Source organism: Chiloscyllium punctatum, chromosome 22 (genome assembly GCF_047496795.1).
Source record: "Chiloscyllium punctatum isolate Juve2018m chromosome 22, sChiPun1.3, whole genome shotgun sequence".
Classification (NCBI taxonomy): domain Eukaryota; kingdom Metazoa; phylum Chordata; class Chondrichthyes; order Orectolobiformes; family Hemiscylliidae; genus Chiloscyllium; species Chiloscyllium punctatum.
This window is the reverse complement of record NC_092760.1, coordinates 31,144,580-31,165,841: the sequence shown is the minus strand read 5'-3', so window position 1 is coordinate 31,165,841 and position 21,262 is coordinate 31,144,580. Positions and strand designations below refer to the sequence as shown.

The following is a 21,262-nucleotide window of genomic DNA, read 5'->3' as shown; positions in this document are numbered from 1 at the left end:
ATTAAAACAATTATTTGGCATAGGATTAAAAGTCATTTGGGTTAATTTGAAAGAGCCAGCTGATTTCTTAAGGGGGATCATGTTTAATTAATCCACTGGAGAGGTAACAGAGAGTTGATGAGTATGGTATTGTTAATGTGTTGTACACAGACTTCTCAAAGGCATTTGATACAGTGCCACAGATCAGACTTGTGAGAAACATTTATCGCACATGGCCTAAATGGGCTAGTAGTAATACAGTAGAAAACCAGCTGCAGGATAGGAAGCAATGGGTTACTGGATATTTTTTAGGCGAGAGATTTGTGCAAAGATTCCATGACTTGGTTTTGCGACCCTTGATTTCCTGATATGTATTAATGATGTAGATCTTGGTTAGCAAGAGACGACTTCCAAGTTTGTGGGTTGGACAGACATCAGTAAAAGGCCATCAGTAAATTAGTCATGTAGGCAGGCAGATTGCACAAGTTTATTGCAGAGACATGTGGTGATACATTTTGATACAAAGAACACAAAGAGGCGATATGAGATAAAAGGAGAAGCTGTCAAGGATCTACAGGAGGAATAAGACCTGACTGTATATGTGCATAAGTCACTAATGGTGGCAGGGCAGGTAAAAAGCGCAGTTAATAAAGCAGAAAACATCTTAGGCTTTGTTAATAGAGGCATAGAGTTCATAGTGTATTTTTTTTTATTCATGTGGGCATCGCTGGCTGACCAGCATTTATTGCCCATCCCTACTTGCTCTTGAGAAGATGATTTGATTAGATTACTTACAGTGTGGAAACAGGCCCTTCGGCTGAACAAGTCACACCGACCTCCAAACAGCAACCCACCCAGACCTATTCCCCTACATTTACCCCTTCGCCTAACACTACGGGCAATTTAGCATGGCCAGTTCACCTAACCTGCACATCTTTGGACTGTGAGAGGAAACCGGAGCACTCGGAGAAAACCCACACAGACACGGGAGAATGTGCAAACTCCACACAGACAGTTGCCTGAGGCGGGAATTGAACCCAGGTCTCTGGTGCTGTGAGGCAGCAGTGCTAACCACTGTACCACCGTGCTACAATGATGGTGAGCTGCTGCCTTGAGTTGTTGCAGTCTGCCTGCTGTGAGCTGACCCACAATGTCATTAGGGAAGGAATTCCAGAATATTGAGGGAACAGCAATATATTTCCAAGTCAGGATGGTGAGTGGCTTAGAGGGGAACTTGAAAGTGGTGGTGTTCCCATGTGTCTGCTGTCCTTGTCCTTCTCGATGGAAGGGGGTCATGAGTTTGCAATGTGCTGTCTGAGGATCTTCGGTGAATTTCTGCAGTGCATCTTATAGATAGTACACACTGCTGCTACTGAGCGTCGGTGGTGGAGAGTGTCTATGCTTGTAGATGCAGTGTGTTTTTTGAGCATTGGTTCCAAAAAATGTTTATGGTAATTTTTAGATAAACTTGCTAAAGGTCACTGATGATTGTCATGCACAAACATTAGCTGCAAGGGCTTAATGGAATGCTTGCACTGAGTTTGATGTTCCATGTATGATATAATGGTCTGACTTATCAAATGTTCCACATTTTATAATTTTGTTTCAGATTTCCAAGATCCTGCAGCACTTTGTATTTTTGTTTCATTGATGAAATAACCATAAGACTTAGGAGCGGAAGTAAGGCCATTCGGCCAATCGATCTACTCTGCCATTCAATCATGGCTGATGGGCATTTCGACTCCACTTACCCACATTCTCCCTGTAGCCCTTAATTCCTTGTGACATCAAGAATTTATCAATCTAACCTGTCAAATTAAATCAACTGACGCATAAACTCAGGTGCTAACTCTTTCAACCACATTTAAATTTTCCCAGTGCACAGTTTTCTTTTATTCGAAAGTCTTTAGGCTTTAACTAGTCCTTGGCAATATTTTGCACTGATTGACCACAAACGTCAGCGTCGACAGCATTCAATGGATGTCAAAACGTGCTGAAAAGTGGCCCCAGGGCTGTGTTGCCAGAGTCATAGCCTACATTGTTTCATTTCCACTGTAAGTTAATTTATTGTTTCTTACCATCTGTCTCACTTCATGCATGAATGCATTTCTATTTCTCAAAACAAATTACACCTGCACACATTTCCTGTTATTTTTTCCCCCTCGTTATCGATTTTTCACATTCTCTTTAATATGAAAACTGTCTCTGCAAACTTGTCAAGCTGTCATTACAAGCTTATTCCACTGGTGGTGCTAGAACTACTTGGTTTGCACCTTCCAGCAACAGAGCATGGATTGTTAAGGGATTTGTACTCTGACAAACACTACCCTTCAAAAGTGCTTTTCAAAATGCTGTGAACTTCACTCTTTAATCCATTACTGTTACCAGTTCAATAAATACAGCATTTCAAAGGAAAATGAATTACATCTGCCAGTGTGGTCTGTAACTGGACTAGTAAACCAGTGACGTAGCTTAATAATCAGGAGAAAGCAAGTTGAAATTCTACCGTGTAAATTTGAGTATTTGAATTCAGTTTTAAAAACTGAAAATTGAATAAAAATTTTAATAAAAGTGATTGTGAAGCTACCTGATTGCCCAAAATACCCACCTTGTGCACCAGTGTCCTTAAGGGCATCTTTACATGGTTAACAACCTGGAGGTGGCCTTGCAAAACTCCTTATCTGTATTAAGCAAGCCATGAGGGCTCAGCAATAGATGCTGTGTGTACCAGCAACCTCTTGTCTGTTGAATCTGTGAATTTGTGAATGCCGGGAAACTGAATCAATTTAACGAGCAGATAGACAGAATTTTAATTAGTAATGAGTTAAAGGGTTATGGGGAATGGGCAAAAATGTAGGGGCTGAAATGAGATCAACCATAATTGTATTGAATGGTGTGACTGGCTCAAAGAGCTAAATTGCCTACTCATCCTCCTAATTCTTATGTTGTCCCAGGGAGTATTTTTTGTATGAAATATCTCATTTTCTTGTCACTGTTTCACATCAAGATGACATTTAATTCTAGTTGGGGATGTTCTGCGGCACTATGAGTGACAGTCGATGTAAATTAGATTTAAGGTTTTTTTGTCTCACTCATCAACTACTCCAGTATAGTTCTGGATGATTTCTCATCTTGCTTGAGAGTCTGGTGTGGAAGGCCACACGGAATTAACGCCCAAAGCACAATAAAGTAGATACTGAACTGTGAAGATGTAGTTCAATTCTAACCCCTCCCCTACTCACTTCTCACCCCATTTCTCCCTTAAGGAGTAGTAGATTGTACTTCTGATAGCAGCAGCCATTTTACGAACAGTGAATATCTATAAAAGTATGAGTAAACTGGGTATCTCCCTCAAACTAATTTTTAATATGAATTGAAATAGTGGGTGTGAGCTCATGGTTCACTGACAAGACAGTACAGTCGAATCAGATTCCATTTTCATCTGATGTCTGCACCCTTGCATCTGCCAACAGGAAGAATGCAGATAGCAATCAAAGCATTATGTCCTTACTGTTCCTTTTCACCCTCTTTCCTACGTATACCTGTGTAGCACACCAACTACTGGCTCTTTTTGAAATTATTAGCATACTCGCCACAGACTGGAATTTCAATGTTAAGACTTCTCCATTGCTTTCTACCATATTATTATGGGTTGCGCATACTCATTAGAAGTTTTCTAATAATCTCTCATCACTGTGTACAAAATGCTGGTAATTAAAATGAGGATGAGCAAGATTTTATTTAAGTGATATTATGGGTTTAGGTTCAGCTGTATTGCTGAATTGCAATAAAAGAAGATAAGTGAACAGCTTATGATACTTTGCTGACATGTCTCAGAAGAATTGGTTTCTAATCATCTGAAATCAATAGATTAAATATGAGCATTCTCTATTGAGAGGGAGGAAGGAAATCAGTACTGGGGGAATTAATGTTGGGGAAATCAATGAGATTAAAGGCAGATATATTTTCGAGGCCTGATGATTGGCATCCCAGAGTACTTAAGCAAGAGAAATTATGGAAGAATTGGTAGTCATCTTTCAAGAATCTATAGAATCCAGAACAGTTTCTATGGATTGGAGGGTAATTAATGTAACTCTACTATTTTGAAAAAAGGAATTATAGACTGGTTGGCCTGACCTTTGTTTTAGACTAGATTACTTACAGATTAGATTACTTACAGTGTGGAAACAGGCTCTTCGGCCCAGTGACTAGTGGAGGGTCACATGGATCAGTGCTTGAGCCCCAGCTATTTATGATATATTTACTTTGATGAGGGAGGTAAATAACATATCCAACTTTTTCAACAGGTGAGAGCATAAACTGTGAGGAACATGCAGAGATGCTTCAGTGTGATTTGGGCAAATTGAGTGAGTGGGCAATTACATGGCAGATGAGCTATAATGTGGATAACTGTGAGGTTATCCAATTTGGTTGCAAAACCAGGAAGCAGATTGTTATCTTAAAGGCGAAAATTGTGAAAGCAGGAAATGCAATGAGACTCTTGTACACCAGTCATTCAAAGTAAGCATATAGGTGCAGCGTGGTGAAGAAGGCACATAGTATATTGGCTGTCAGAGCGAGAGGATTCATGTACAGGAGCAGGAATGTCTTGCTGCAACTGTGCAGAGCCTTGGTCGTCTTATCTGAGGAAGGATGATTTGACAATGGAGGGTGTGCAATAAAGGTTTACTAGACTGATCCCTAGGATAGCAGGACTGACTTTTGAAGAGTGTGGGCAGCACAGTTACACAGTGGTTAGCATTGTTGCCTCATAGTGCCAGGGACCCAGGTTCAATTCCACTCTCCGGGACCCACGGAGATTGCTTGAAAAGACATATAGGATTTACAAATAGAGGTTTAGAGTACACAACTAAATTATAGTAAGTCTTTATAAAACACTGCTTGGCCTCAATTTTGAGCACCATAGAAAGATGTGAAGGTATTAGAGAGGGTGCAGAATAAATTTACAAGATAGTTTAAGGTTTGAGGAACCTCTGTTACATTGATAGACTGGTGAAGCTAGAGTGTTCTCCTTGGAGAAGTGAAGACAATATTTGATAGAGCTATTCAAAATCATAGATCTCGACAGAATGTATAACTGAAACTGCTCCCATTGATAAAAGGGCTAAGAAACAAAGAAAAATAATTTAAAATGAATAGCAAAAGTATGGTGACATAAGGAAAACCTTTTTTTAAGCAACAATTACATTTTGGAATGCACAATCTAAGAGGGGCTACAAGCAGATCAAAGCATAGCTTTTAAGAGGAAATATAATAATTGCTTAAAGAGAGAGAATTTACAGGAGTGAGACGATATGCACTTGTGTTGCAGAGAACCTTTATAGATGCAGGTTTCCTTTGCATGCTTAATTTTAAAACATACCATTTCAATTACTTCCTGAAAGAAGGAAGCTGGAACTACTTCTCAAATTTTAACACTCAATATGGTTGCTGTCTTCAGAGTTTAAGTTAAATAAAGAGGAAATCACTTTTATTTTCTAGAATATATTCTACATGCAAATTGCATTTCACTGGCTCTTACTAATCATATAATTTAGCAAACTCTCCTACCTTCTAAAGAAAACCAGGCACCACTTCCCAATGACACTTCTACTCAATGTCATCTTAGCCCAGTTGCTCTTCCAGCTCACAACCATATACTCCAGTATCCTTCTGGCTGTCACAGTGTATCTACTAAGTGCATCTCATCATGAGCAATGCCCCGAGATGTGATTGATTCAAGATGAATAACGCAAGTAAAACTAACTGTAATAAATACCTTGCAGATTATTTGGGAGTTATATATCTCTTCCATTCTCCTCCCCCTCAATTTTTCCCTCTCCTCACAAATTGTCAAGACAGGAGAAAATATAGTGTTGCATTAAACTGAATTGAAAAACTAAAAGCTAAAAGGAACTTGAGTTTTTTATCTGTATTTTACATTATGGTGTGTAATCATCACTTTAATTCAAAACTTGCCATTAACATAATACCTTGAAATTTGAGCTTCCAAATCAAAACTTCCCTAACATAAAGTGTATAAAATAGCTATTTTGTGAATTTTAATTTGATTAATAAATTTACAGTATACTGTTAAGTACAAATGTTAAGCAAATCAACTTGAAGACTTAGGTCAGTTGACATGGTGCTAGGGTGAAAGATGCTTAAGATGTGTAGTCATAACATTTGGAGTTTAGAGTGATTTAAAGGGAAATGCACATGGATGTAGGTGTGTATGATTTTTGAGAAGATTTGCAGCTCAGGTTGTGAGTTTGCTTGCTGAGCTGGAAGATTTGTTCTCAGACATTTCGGTGCCATGCTAGGCACCATCATCAGTGAGCCTCCACTGAAGTGCTGGTGTTCTCTCCCGGTTTCTGTTTATGTGGCTTGGTCTGTTACGGTGGGTGATATCACTTCCAGTTCTTTTTTCTGAGCAGTTGGTAAATGGGGTCCAAATCGATGTGTGTGTTGATGGCATTCCCATTTCAATGCAAGGCCTCTAGGAATTTCCATGCATGTCTTTGTTTAGCCTGTCCCAGGATGGATATATTGTCCCAGTCCAACTGGTGTCCTTCTACATCTGTGTGTAAGGATACTAGTGATAGTTGGCTGTGTCTTTTAGTGGCTAGTTGGTGCTTGTATACGCAAACAGAGCTGCACCAGGACATTATTTAAATGAGTCACAATGCACTGCAGCACCCAAGAACTATGAGATGCTGAAGAAAAACACCTAAACCACATATTCAAGAACAACAGGTACCCGATAAGTACAGTCCACTGATTCTATACAACAAACCTAAACAAGAAGACACAACATGCCCAGAGACTCTAGCCACACTACCATACATTAAAGACATCTTGGACTTGACGACCAGGCTACTCTGACCTCTTGGCATCATAGTAGCCCACAAACCTACCAACATACTGAGTTCTTAATGAATCTAAAGGCCCCTGTACCAACAACCAGCAGAACAAACATCATATGCAAAATACCCTTCATGAACTGTAACAAACATTCCAACGGACAGACTGGCAGGAAACTAGCCACCAGGATATGTGAGCATCAACTAGCCACCAAAAGACATGACCAACTATCACTAGTATCCATACACACAGACAAAGAGGGACACCAGTTCGACCGGGACAACACATCCATCCTGGGACAGACTAAACAAAGACATGCATGGGAATCCCTACAGGCCTTGCAATCAAACTGGAACTCCATTAATAAACACATACATTTGGATCCCATTTACCAACCTCGCAGAAAAATAACCGGAAGTGATATTACCCACCGTAACAGACCCAGACACAAAAATACAAAGCAGGACAGAACACCAGTGGTTCATCGGAGGCTCACTGATAATGGTACTTAGCATGGTGCCGAAACATCTGAGCACAATTATTCTAGCTCAGCGAGCAAAATTACAACCTGGTGCAGGTGAGTGCTGTGGAAAAGGTCAGAAAGTCACTCTGGAAGAGTGATGTAAATGTACCAGTTCCATGAAGACACGATCAAGGATTTGGATGAATGCATGGGTTGTTATTGGAATGGGATATTTACACATTAAGCCATTAGTTTTGTTTTCAGTCCATTTCAGACAGTACCAGAGTTTTAATTGAGAAGAATCAAGAGTTGAGTTCAGACAGACCTTTTGGTTTGTCTCCCCACAGGAAGTTTTAAGTACAGAGGAAACAATCACTGCAGCAGTTTTTTTTCCCCAGATAATGTAGTTTCCAAACCAAGAGACTATGGGATAAAAAGGTTTTTTAGAATTGTAAAGAAAGGTTTAGGCCATCAAAATTGTGAAAGGGTCATGCACAAAGATTTGTGTGTATAGTTCAAGAGGGAGAAACTGGAAGGAGTAAGTTAAGTAGAAACTTAGACTTGAGATTGGAGTTTAGTTTCTCTGGATTGTAACAGTGTTGAAATGTTATTTTAACGCTTATGTTAATCTTTCTAACTGTAATATATACATAGCTCAGTTTGTTGCGTCATAAATCTCTACAGTTAAAGATCATTGGCAACCTCACAAGAATATGTTTCAGTCATCGCCATATTAAGTTAAAAAATAATTAAGTCTAAAGGGTGACCTGATAGAGGTTTATAAAATCATGAGGGGTATGGATAGGGTGAATAGCCAATGTCTTTTTCCTAGGGTGGGACAGTCTAAAACTAAAGGGTGTAGAGGAGACAGGAAAGACTTGCAAAGGACCTGAGGGAAAGCTTTTTCACACAGAGTGATGCATGTAAGGAATGAGCAGCCAGAGAACGTAGCTGGTAAAGTTGCAACATTGGGTATATGATTAGGAAGGATTTAAAGGAATATGGGTCAAATGCTGTAAATGGGACTAGGACAGACCAGGATGCCTGGTTAGCATGGCCAAGTTGAACCGAAAGGTTTGCTTCTGTGCTGTGTGAATCTGTGACTCTATATGATCTGTCAAACCAGCTTAGATTCTGGGAGCTGAATCCCAGTGTAAAATCAGCTGGGATCATAACAGTGTGGAATATCGATTCTGATCATCAATGCAAGATTCGGCCTTTTAGCCATATTTTAGCCACTCATCTTAACAAAGGCATAGTTCATAATTCAGAGGGGAAATCTAGTAGAATTGCCTGGAATTTAGTTGTTGAGCTCAACCTGTTCCCAAAGGTCTTGGTACTCTCTACATATCCATTAGTTAATCTGCCGCAAATGTCTAAAGCATTATTCACCGTGTAACTTTTATTATCAGCATGTTAAATTGCCTACTAAGAGCTGATGGATTCATTATCTTATCACAGAAAATTAATTATAATAGTCATGCATATTTGTGACCAAAGTCACTTTGCTGTAGAGAGAAGAATCTATTTTGAACTTCTTGTAACTTGTTAAAAGGAAAATAATCATCTTGGCAAAAATACAAAATGCGCAGTAGGTTTGTTAGCATTTATAATAGCAAAAGGTTAGTTAATGTTTTGAGCTGAAAGAATCTATCCGCATCAGGCACCAATTAATCTCAAACTGGACTGAGGTGCTGAGATATTGCAACTTATGAGGTTGAAAGTAAAGCTGTTTTCTAGCTTGGAAATAACGGTAGAATGTTCTTGAGCACCAGTCCTGGCCAAATTTCTTCTCATGATTCCTGATATCATCCACCATGTATTGTTAGAGATTTTCCCTGACCCATGACAAGGGTATTTATCCAGTTTAAAGTTGTGTCTTCTGCCATTAACAAACAACCATTTCATCGAGTTGAAACTCTTCAAATGCAGGCACCTTGTTGACAAAATATTGTTTTGATACCATGTTTCCCACAAAACACCCTGCCTTTTCCTTCTACAATAATTTGAAATTCAAAACTTTCACAATCCACAATGTAGTTGTCATTCCATAGTAAGCCTAGTGTTGCTACAGGTAATATTATTTATACAAATCCATTCTGAATTAGATTAACAGTCTTTTCTGGGCTAATTGCTTTATAGAAACAAGTTCCTACCAGATGCACTGCTCTTCCATTGAACTTACCCTGGGATGTTTTTACTAATTCAAAGATGCAATAGCAATACAGTTCGTTATTTAATATAGCTCCAAACTTGTTCCTTTCCCAGGAATAATCCATCATCGACTAGAGAGAAACTCTCATTATACCGTATGATAACATTAGCAAGAAGGAATTCAACCATCAAATTAAACAAAAACAATTTCTTCAGCCTGCTAAATTAGCAGTTGATGGGCATGCATGTTTTTCGCAATTTAATAAATGTCTAAATCAGTGGAAAGAGTATACTCCGTGATTTTTTTTTTCCGCGATGAAAGTTGTGTCAATCTATACACTTTCTTTGCCAAATAGAAATTACTTTTTTTTCTAAGAATGAAATATGTTTTACTCCCAGCTCTGTCTCAACTTCGTTCTCCCCTCCTCAACCACTACTACCATTAATTCTTTGCATGTGGCCTCTTTTAAATAAAGTAGTTAGAAATATTACACAATCAGAAGTTTCATCTTGGAGAGATTTAAAATTTGCAGAATGGCCTGTTAAAGCTTAAAGTGGTACACCTACTTGAGCAAGACATTTAAGTTAGTCCAGCATGGTAGTAGGTGCAGCCTTACCATTTAACCTGCTTGGTAGCCTGAACATTGCTTTCGTGATCTTAACACAAGCAGATGGAGGCAGATGATATTTCTTTCCTACCCTGCTTGTGAATCACACTGGCCTCTGTTATCATCTGTTCCCATAAATAGCCTATTTATGTACCTAGATTACACCACATTACCCTCTTGAGAAAATTTCAACCACTGTCTCCAAAATCTACTTGCTTCCCTCCATTGCATAACTAAATGGTCCTGTCTTAAAAGTGCTGCCAAATGCAAAAAGCGTTTGCACGTTAATTGCTGTAAACTGCTACAAAGTGAAAAAGTATCAACATTCTGTCTAGTTATCCTCTGATTAGGAAAAGAACATGGGAAGGAGAAAGAGATATATGCACGTGCGCATGCATCCAACATATTGAAACATTGCAAAAGGATGAAGAAAAAAAGATTGTGAACCTGGGATGATGACAAATGAATTACTCTAAAATTCAACCGAGTTACATGAATGAAAATCCATATCTGACTTGAATGAAAGATTTATCTCCTTTGTACTCAATAGATCATTCTCAACAGTTGACATTTCTTAGTTTCACATTATTCTGCAGGGCATGGTCTAGAACGCAGAATAGTTTTACATGGTTATGAGCAGCTTTTGCATGATGTTCTCATTATATATCAATGTATAGTGGGATAAGGATTAATTTTAAGTGCAAAAAAAACACTCAAACTCATTCTATTTTATTTGTACAGAAAGTGCACTACACGTACAGTGCTGTCAGTTAGGAGCTGCAAGATGCAGTGATCTACCTCCAGGCCAGCTATTGATGTAGGAGTTCATCAATATGTGATACAAAGGAGTCTGAGATGATTCAATATCTCTAACCCCTTCCTCAGGAGAAACGATGTCTCCACTCAACTCTCACTGTCAGGAGGAAGTGAGGACTGCAGATGCTGGAGATCAGAGTCGAGAGTGTGGTGCGAAAAAAGCACAGCAGGTCAAGCAGCATCTGAGGAACAGGAGAATCGACGTTTCTGGCACATTCCTGATGAAGGGCTTGTGCCCGAAATGCAGATTCTCCTCCTCCTTGGATGCTGCCTGACCAGCTGCGCTTCTCTAGCACCATACTCTCAACTCTAGCTAGGAAAAAGTGAGGACTGCAGATGCTGGAAACCTCAGATGCTGCCTGACCTCCTGTGCTTTTCCATCACCACTCTGCTCTCAACTCTAGCTGTCAGTTTGGGATGTGACCTACAGAGATGTTGCTCTTTCATTAAAAACTTATTGCAAGAATTCTGTCCATCTAAACCAATAAAGTCATCTTATCAATCCTGTACTCCCAGAAGGGAATCTGAGCTTGTGGCATAGTTTTATGGTCTTGCAGGGAGTGTAGTGTCAGTGAATTTACACATAATATGTGGAATTAGTGTTGATTCCTCAACCCAACTCTACATGGTTTTGCTTTATAACATCATAGCCATTCCCATTGTTAAACTTTGTAGAAATGTGAATGTAAACCTATGCGTTTTGAAAAAGAAATGTTCTGTTAAAATTCTCCCTGTAGTTATTTTAGTGTAGTAGCCACACCAAAGTCAACATATTTAGCTCAAACTAGGTTAATTTATCATTTGACATTTAACAAACAGAAGCACAGGAAGTGTCAATAAAGTGTTCGATTATCTGTATTGTCATGACAACCAGATGTGTTTCCCAGTATGTTCAGTGAACCATAGATTAATATAGCTTGTTTGGCCCCCTTTTAATTCAAACGATTGAAGTTAAAGTAGATCAGTTGTGAAAGTTTTGGTTTCGACTGTTACAAGTTAATATATTACATATTGTTACAAAATAATTCTTGAGAATAAAAAGAAAAAGTTATTAGAAGTTATAAGCAACGTTTAAAGCAAGTGTTGCTGAGACAAATGAGTATTTAAAATAAAGCCCCACTGAGTTTTTTTTAGTTATGCTTTTGGGGCTGGTTCTTAGTGTCCCTTGCTGAAGTAAAGAGAATGAATACTTCAGGAATTGGGCTGAGTGGAATCTCTTATGGTTGGAGTCACACCAGACATGAAGATAGTTGCAGGGGTTCCTGAGGGTAGTTTCCTAGACCCAAACATATTCAGCTGCTTCATCAATGATCATCCCTTCATTCATACTTAATTAGTCAGAACTAGTGATGTTCACTGATGATTACACAATGCTTAGCACAATTGGGGTGACTCAGATACAGGAACGGCTGTATCCACATGCAGCAAGACTTGGACACTCTCTGGGCTCAGACTGATAAGTGACAAATAATATTTGTGCCAGGCAATGACCACCTGCATGGAGATAATTCATCCAACTCCCCTCGACATTCATTGTCATTATAGTCACAGAATCCCCCATTATCAACGTCCTGGTCCATTGACCAGAAACAGAACTGCGCCATCCATTTAAATACCGTGGTTATGAGAGCAAGTCAGATGTTTGGTTCTGCATTCAGCAACTCGCCTCCTGTTTGCCAAAAGCTTTCCACCATCGACAAGAACAAGTCAGAAGTATATTGGAATACTGTCCTCTTGCCCTTATGAGTGAATCCATGCAAGAAGCTCAGCAACATCCAAGACAAAGTAGCTGTTTATTTGACACCCTTTCAGCATTCATTCCATTTTCTGCTGCACAGTAGCAGCAATGTGCATCATTTGCAAGATGCATGTAGCAACTGGCGTGGACTCCTTTGACAGCAGTCGCCCAATGTGCAACCTCTGCCACCTTTAAGGACAAGAGCAGCAGATGCATTAGAATAGCTTCACCTGCAAGTTTCTCCACAATCCGCATCCATTTCTGACAGTCACACGGGTGTTTCTGCACCTGAACGACTGCAATGGTTCAAGAAAGCAGACCACCACAAGCTTCTCAAAGGGTGACTTGGGAAGGACAATAAACACCGGCCTAGCCAGCAATTTTCACACCCTCTGAACAACCCTTTTCAAAAAAAAAACTTGAACTTCAGATCCAACTGCAATGGCTTCAGTAGTTAGGTGGTGTTTTGTCATGCAAGTAGACTCTTCATGACTACGGATATTGGGAGAGAAACTAGATACCTCGTTTCAGGTTCTACAGCTTTCATATTTTTTATATGCCGTTTATTTTGCAATAACCCACTTTTTTTGGTGAAATTTCTCTTTTTCTCCTGAGCCAGGATTTATTCCACACAGATTAGGATTGTTGAAATCATTGTCTTCTGTTAATTCATTGCCTTTGAAGAGCACTTGCTTTCAAATGATATCATCCCATTCCCTGCCCATTGTCTCAGCCTGAACTAGACAGTTCACAATCTCAGCAATGAATTGATCCTCAGTTGAGCTTCTAAAACCCTATTCTCTACATCACTAAACTACATCTATGTCTGGATTGTCACTAAACTTTCATCTGTAAATGTATTACCTAGTTATTCCAAAATTTTCCTGGTTGACCTTGCATCCTTCACTCTCCCTAGGCACAAGCTGATCCAAAATTCTGCTGTCTGTATTGTACCTCTCCTCACATACTATTAAACTGGACTCCATTGCCTACATTGGTTTTCAATCACGCAGTTTTTTAAATTCTCGTTGTAGTGTTTGTATTTATCCATAGGCTTGTTTTTCTCTCTGTTTCTATAAGCTACAATGTTCCAAAAACTCTGCCTTACTACAATTCTAGCCTCTTGTTCATCCTTCACTTCCTTCAGCCCAACAATGGTGACTTTGTCTTTGGTTATACAGAGAAAATTCCACAGGTTTTCCCCTGAAAACTTCTCTCTCCTCATTTAACAACTTAGTAAAACCTCTCTCTTTTATCACACTTTTGGTCCCTTTTTCTAATTATTCCTTTAACTTGTTTTTTTTAACCTAATCATGCTCCTGTGGAGGGATATGTACCTGTATTAAAGAAGCTAAGTTGTTGTATTTCCTCATATCTACTAATTTTGTAGTTGCAGGCTTGTAATGTAATATTGTTTTACCACTAATATTTTCCCTACATTGTTTTTCATGAATGAAATGATGAAATAGATCCTTGTATAAAAACTGCAGAATATTAAAAACCTCATCACAAAATTTGATTAAAGTATGTTGTTGAGTTTGCACGTTTTTAATCAATTGTGTCAAACAATGAAAACAATCCAATTATCCTCTTAATGAAAAATTTTAATCTCTAATTTAATTGAGACAATTACTGCATCCATCTCATTAGTGATGCTGTAATTATTACATGGAATTACATAGGGAAAATCAAACTGAATTGTTTATTGTGAAGTGAGTGTCAGGGCCTTCTGTGCTAATATATCCAAACGTGTAAATTAAAAAAGAAAATTGGTAGTTTTATATAGCTGCAAGGCATTAAAAAAAAGCTCTGAAGCCTAAGCATTTAAAACAGTCTTCAATTCAATTTCATGTTGCCATTTAGCTAGCTTCTGAGATAATGATTCTTTTTCTATGTTTTCAGAAACTAATACTGCTTTCCTATTTGCCATTTTGCCTGAAAGAGCAAAACATAATTAAAGTGGCACCCTTGTCATTATTGTTAAATATTTGCAGGAAGGCTTTGCTTTGCTTTCACGGACACCAGCATGCTTTGCTCACCATTTCAGAGCACGGTCATCCATGCTGATAACTGATCTGCTTCATAATGGTTCTGAGTGGCCTTAGCTTATTCCTTTATATTCTTTCTCATTATTGAATGTCAATAAGAGGAAGTTTATTTTATTTTTGATTTAACTCTTGTAGTTAATGCACTAGGCTCCTGGCTTTGTGACAGTTCTGACAAATGTAAAGTCAGAATTAGCTTCCACATGATTTGAATTGAATTGATTTGATTTATTATTGTCACGCATACCTAGATATAGTGAAAAGTTTTGTTTTACGTGCAGTATGGACATATCATACAATACAAAGGCCATAGGGTGATAGGACAGAGCAAGGAATACAAATTTACAGCTGCAATGAGGGTGCATGGAAAGCAAGGTCAACATTAGATTGAATGGATCTCTCAAATTTCATAAGTCTAATAACAGCATGGAAGAAACGGTTCTTGAACCTGTTGGTCATGGAAGAGGTTGGAAGAGATTATAACCTGGATGGAAGAGTCTTTGATGATGTTGGCTGCCTTCTTGATGCAGCGAGAAGTATAGATGGAGTCATTGGATGAAAGATTGACTAGTGAGATGGACTGGACTGTGTTTGGAACTCTCTAGTTCATTACAGTCCTGGGCAGGGCAGTTGTTGTACCAATCCTTGATGCATACAAATAGATTGCTGTCTATGGGGTGCATTTATAAAAGTTAGTCTGAGTCCTTATAGACAAGCCAAATTTCCTTAGCCTCCTGGGGAATAAAAGGCTTTGATGTGCCTTTTTGACTGTCGCATCAACGTGGTGGCCCAGGACAGATTCTTGGTGATTGTCACTCCCAGGAACTTGACACTCTTGAACATCTCTTCCTCAGCTCTATTGATGTACTTAGATGCGTGCTGTCTTCCTTACAATATACCTCTTCTGTTTTAGATGGCATTTCAGATTAAGAAACCCTAAATCCAGTACTGTCACTTTCTTTAATGCAGTGTATACATTTAGTTACAAGTGTAGTGAAGTAATTTTTAATGTGAGCAACTTATTTGTTGAATCATCTGAGCCAGAACATAATAAGTAGCATAATTTGGATAAAGTCATGAGGCAGGAAGCATGTATCTATCTATTCCCCTTAGAGCTTCAGCTACAAATCTACAGCTGTCATGGAGCTTCCATCTTTAAAAATTTGTTAAGTTCAGTGGAAGCAAGCAATGCTTCTGCTTGGCAGTGATTAGAATTTTATTTCTAAACTGTTGAGCCATTCTTTGTGTGCTGTTCAATCCATTAAAAATCATCTTGTAACAAGAGACTTTCTTTCTGTCCACTTGCAGCAACCTTTTTTACTTTTATTCTACCTTATTTATTGCACCATGCTTCAAGTGACACACAATTATTCAACATCTTGATATTCAGTTTTCAAACTGACAGCATTAAGCATTACTGTGATTGAACACAACAGACTGAATGACACAAATCATGTGTTCAAATGCCATATGTTTAGCTGCTGCTATTATATGTGCATCCTCAATGCAATTGTTACGTAGCCTTGTGTACATCATTCTTAACGTTATCCAAGAAACCGGCATCTTTTAACTTCTCTTTGACAAAAAGTTCTATCTCAGACCACCTCTCAGCCTTTCCACCGATTATGTATTATCAAGTTGCTTATTAGTATTCAGTCTAAGATGGGACAAGCTTTCTTCCAGTTCAACGTTGGGAAAAAAAAACCATAGGCATAAACATCTTTTCAAGTGTCACCCTGTTTGAGTCAATGCCAATTTTTATTTTGTGTAAAACATTTTGGGACTCTTAACTTCATTAAAAGTGCATTATTCATTAAACAATGACACTGTATATTGCCATTGTTTGAATCAAAGAACCTCTACAGTGTACATAAAGGCCATTCAACCCATCGAGTCTGCACTAACCCTCTGAAGAACATTGCCTATCCCCGTAACCCCATGTTTACCTTAGTTATTATCCCACCCAATCTATGCATCCCCAAACATTGCAGGGCAAATTAGCATGTCCACTTCCTAACCTGCACATTTTTGGACTGTGGGAGGAAACCAGAACACCCAAAGGAACCTATGCAGTCACGGGAAGAACGTGCAAACTCTACTAAGACAGTTGTCCGAGGCTGGAATTGAGCCTAGGTCTGTGGCACCGTGAGGCAGAAGTGCGAACCACTGAGGCACCGTGCCACTTGTTGATTGTCTATTTGTGAGAGAGCAGCTCGTCGGGAAAGGAAGATATAAAGGCTGATGGGGAACGGAGATGGGTGAAGGTGCTATCTGAATAACATCTCTCAACCCTTTCTTCGCAATGTTAGAAGGTATACAACCAGGTAAATTTCCACTTTCTGATAACATTGGTCATATCATTCAATTCTTGTAGCAATCTTGAATTTCTTCTGGAGTGCCTATTGACAGGCTGATTTTCATTTGTGTTTTGGTCGTCTTGACTTCACATCATTTTCTTTTTTTGCTTAATCCCACCACTAAATTCAATTCCTCTGTGATCTCACTTCACACACACTATCATCACTTCAGACTCGTCTTCTCACTTGATAAATACAACCTCTTGGCATTTGACAATGTGAACTTTTGTACTGGCATGAGTTTCCTGTCCTCAGACTTTGTCCCTTCAAAAGTCACATTATCATGCTTTCACAAAAAATCTGATCCTTGACTCCTTTATTATTCCCAAACTTCTTTACACTGTATGACCTTGTAACATAATAATGCTGTTTCATTTTATCCTTTGCCTTTCCCACATTTCCTAGGTTGAATCTTTTCATTCTTCTTTCTCCTGCCCACAACATTGGAACAACCTAGTGATATTCTTTGAGTTATTCTTCAGTATCTTCCACACTTCACAGCCGTACTCTGCATATCATCCATGTTGTTATCCATCTTCCATCTTGGTGCTTTCTTCATTTCTGTGCCTCGTCCTAACTGTCCTCGGTAGCCAACTTTTAGATTGAATTGAAGGATTCTCAAATGTTTTGTGTCCCTTTAATGAATTATATGGGGAAAAATGAAATGGCAGAAGCGCTCAATAAATATTCTGTATCATCCTTCATCACAGAACACACTGTAGAAGTAGTGGTAAAGCAAAAATCTGGAAAAATAAGAAATTAAGCAAATTGTATTCATAAAAAATTGCCGATTAGTACTAGAGAAAACAATTGTATTAAAATGGCTCCTTACTTGAATGTGTCTAGTTTTTGGAACAAAATAAATGAATTAAAACACAAATATATATTAATGGTTATCACCTTACAGCTGCTATAGCTAAATATTCAGGGATATTGTGACTTTTAAAAAGGGCAGACAGGAAAGAAATGGTGGTGGTGTCACATTGAAGTACGGGATGGAATAAGTACAATTGGAAAAACATTATCTTGGACCAGAAGACATAGAATCCCAATGGTGGTGGTAAGAAGTAACAAGGGGAAGGAGACAGTGGTAGTAGTAGTTGATAGGCCCCTTAACAATAGCTATACAGTGGGACAGATAATAAATCAGGAGACCATGAGGACATCAACAAAGGCAGTACATTAATCATGGGTGAGTTTAATCTTTATGGAAACTCGATTGGCAAAGGTATCACAAGGAAGAATTCACAGAATGTCTTCCGGACAGTTTCCTGGAATATGCTGTGGATCCAACCAGGGATCAGGGTAGTTTAGATTTGGTGAGGCATGGTTCATGAGACGGCTTTAATAAATTATGTCTGAGTAAAAGATCCCCTCAGCAAATTGATCATAACATGATTGAATTTAGAGGGAGGAACTTGGGTTGTGAGCAACTGCACTAAGCTTAAATAAAGCTTATTACAAAGGAATGAGGGCAGACTAGCTGGAATGGACTGGGGAAGGGGTTTAGCAGCAAAGGCAGAGGAGGAACAATAGTAGGCATTTAAGAAACTAGTTCAAGGCTCTGCTAAAATAACATGTTCCAGTGAGGGAAAAGGATTCTGTGAAAGGGATAAGCCAACCATGGTTAACCTGGGCAGTTAAAGACAGCATCAAATTGAAAGCAAGAAAATACAATGTGGTAAGGTTTAGTGGTAAATTGGAGGATTGGGAAAGCAGTGAGGGTGACATCCAGAATTTACCGAGGGATGTGGACAGGCGAAGCGAGTGGACAAAAATTTGGCAGATGGAATACAATGTGAATAAATATCAGGTTGTGCATTTTGGCAGGAAGAATAGAGGAGGTGGATGGTATTTTAATGGAGAAAGACAGTGGAAGGCGACAGATCAAAGGTATTTGGGAGTCTTTATGCTTGAATCACAAAATGCTAACATCCAACATCAGCATATGGAATGTTTGCCTTTATTTCAAAGGGGACAGAGTGCATGTGACCACAATAAATCAAATCAAATCAAATCAGATTTAAAAATAGGGAGGTTTTGTTCAAGCTATTCAAAGCTCTAGTCAGACCACAGCAGGATACTGTGACCTGTTTAGGGTCCCTTATCGAAGGAAAGTCCAGAGAAGGTTCACTTGGCTGATCCTGGGCATGGAGGACTGCCCTTTCAAGAGAGGTTGAGTAGATTGGGCCTGTACTCATGGGAATATATAAGAATGAAACAAAAACTATTTTTAAGGGACTTGACAGATAGATGAGGAGAGGTATTCCCCCTTGAGTGAGGATTTAGGACCAGATGACATAAGGTCAGAAAAAGGGATTGTACATTTCGGGCAGAGATGAGGAATTTGTTCTGAGGGTTGTGAATCTGGAATTCTTTATCACAGAGGGCTTTGAGACTGGGTCATAAAGAATATTCAAGGTTAAGATAGACAGATTTATAATGACTAAGGTAATCTAGAGTTTTGAGAAATGGCAGGACATTATCAGATCAGGGTTATCAGATCAGCCAGGATCTAATTGAATGATGGAGCAGGCTCAATGAGCTAAATGGCTTACTTCTGGTCCAATGTCTTACAGTCTAAACATTGACAATCCACCATATCTGGTGGGCTGCCCTCTCGGGTTTTAAAAATGGTGACAAAAGGAACAGTGGATTGGTTAGAGCTTCTACATTCCTGAATTTCACCATCAATTCCACCATAAATTATAGTGCTGAATTAAAGCTGTAATGCCTAAGGAAGAAACATCTCATTAAACACGATAAGGAAAATACAGTAAAGCATTCATACACAATTTCTGCCAATAATGTCTTGACTGAAACAAACTACTTGCACTTATAAATCTTTAAAAAAAAAAGAATCAGTAATCATCATACAGAATAAGAAGGTGATACTGGGAGGATATAGCCCAGGATAGTTTGAGGAGCATTAAAGAAATGTAAGTAAGGGTGAGAGGTTCAGGAGGAATGCTCCCGTCCATGTGCCCAAGATATTTAAAGACTACAACAAAACTGCAATTCAGCAGTGGAACAAATCCAAATGAAGCAAATGTACTCAGTGATGTGAGCTGCAGGAGAATGCAAGGTAGGGACAGAGCAGGCAGAGGAGAGGTGCTTGTAAATGAGAGCATTTCAAATTCAATACTCGAGGGAGTGAGAGTCAAAAGATTGTCATGGTAAGTTATGATCTGGAATGTGTTACCTGAAAGTGTGATGAGATCATGTTGAAAAGTAACATTGAAATGATCAATGCATAAATGTTTGTAAAGGAAAAACATGTAGAAGTATGGGGTAGAAAGTTAGGGTTGGGACTAATTAGATGGCATTTCTAAATGATCCAAGTGGCCTCCTATGTGTATGATTTCACAGTATGTATTCAAGTCTGTGTTAAGCAGTTGAATTCATTTAGCATGTGGAGCTCCAAGGGAAAGAGAACAAAATCATAACCACCGTACTCTTTTTCTTTGCAGTGCATCGAAATTGGAGACCGAGCACAACTGGGAACAACTGTCAGAGCCTGTTTCCTCCCACCACAGCAACAGGAATAATGAGCGGCCTGGGTAAACTTATCTCATGTTTCCTGCTTTGGGTGCAAATTCCTTTAGTTTTACTCATTTGAATTCCAGCTCGGATCTGCACGAGGCTATAATATACACTACAGAACACACAAAAAATAATAAGCTGCGGTTAAGGAGGAAACTGCTTTCCAAGAGCTGGGTACAGACGCAGCAGGCGAAATGGAGGCTGCCTTTTTCTAGTTGGATTGCTCGCACATGTTTAATTCTGTCTGGCACTGTGAGGCAGCTGGCAGCAGCAAAGCAGAACAACACTTGGAGGAGAGGTGATGAATGTCTGCTGATCAAGGCAGGAGATTCCAAATGATGTACAATTCTGGGATGAGCTAACTGATGCAAGATATGCAGATGACAAGCAAGTTGGTGAATCACTGAAGTAGAAGAATTAGAGCCCTTAATTTTTCTTTTACATTAGCACTATAATTTAACTAGTAATTTACGACTTAGCTACCAGGTCTTTTGGAAAAAAGTTTGTTTTATTTTGTTTGTATACTGTTAAGAACAAGCCAGAGCAAACATTTTCTAGTCCAGTTCATTGATTCTCCATAATACTCAAAGCATTTCTAATACAGGGTTGTGAATAGAAAACCTGCAGGTTATTACTGAATCTGTAAAGTGGGATCTTTTAGCTTAATTGAGAAATCGTCATGGATTGCATCATGA

At 38.8% G+C, this 21,262-nt stretch overlaps 1 protein-coding gene across 5 annotated transcripts in view; it reads left to right on the top strand.

The window, feature by feature from the left end:
* Nucleotides 1-21,262, top strand: part of LOC140493477 (activating molecule in BECN1-regulated autophagy protein 1-like) — a 389,583-nt gene that overhangs the window by 317,783 nt on the left and 50,538 nt on the right. For all 5 annotated transcript variants that reach the window (XM_072591949.1, XM_072591950.1, XM_072591951.1 and 2 more), the window contains one exon: nt 20,495-20,584. In XM_072591949.1, the coding sequence (XP_072448050.1) occupies nt 20,495-20,584 (90 nt within the window). The remainder of the gene's footprint in view (nt 1-20,494; nt 20,585-21,262) is intronic.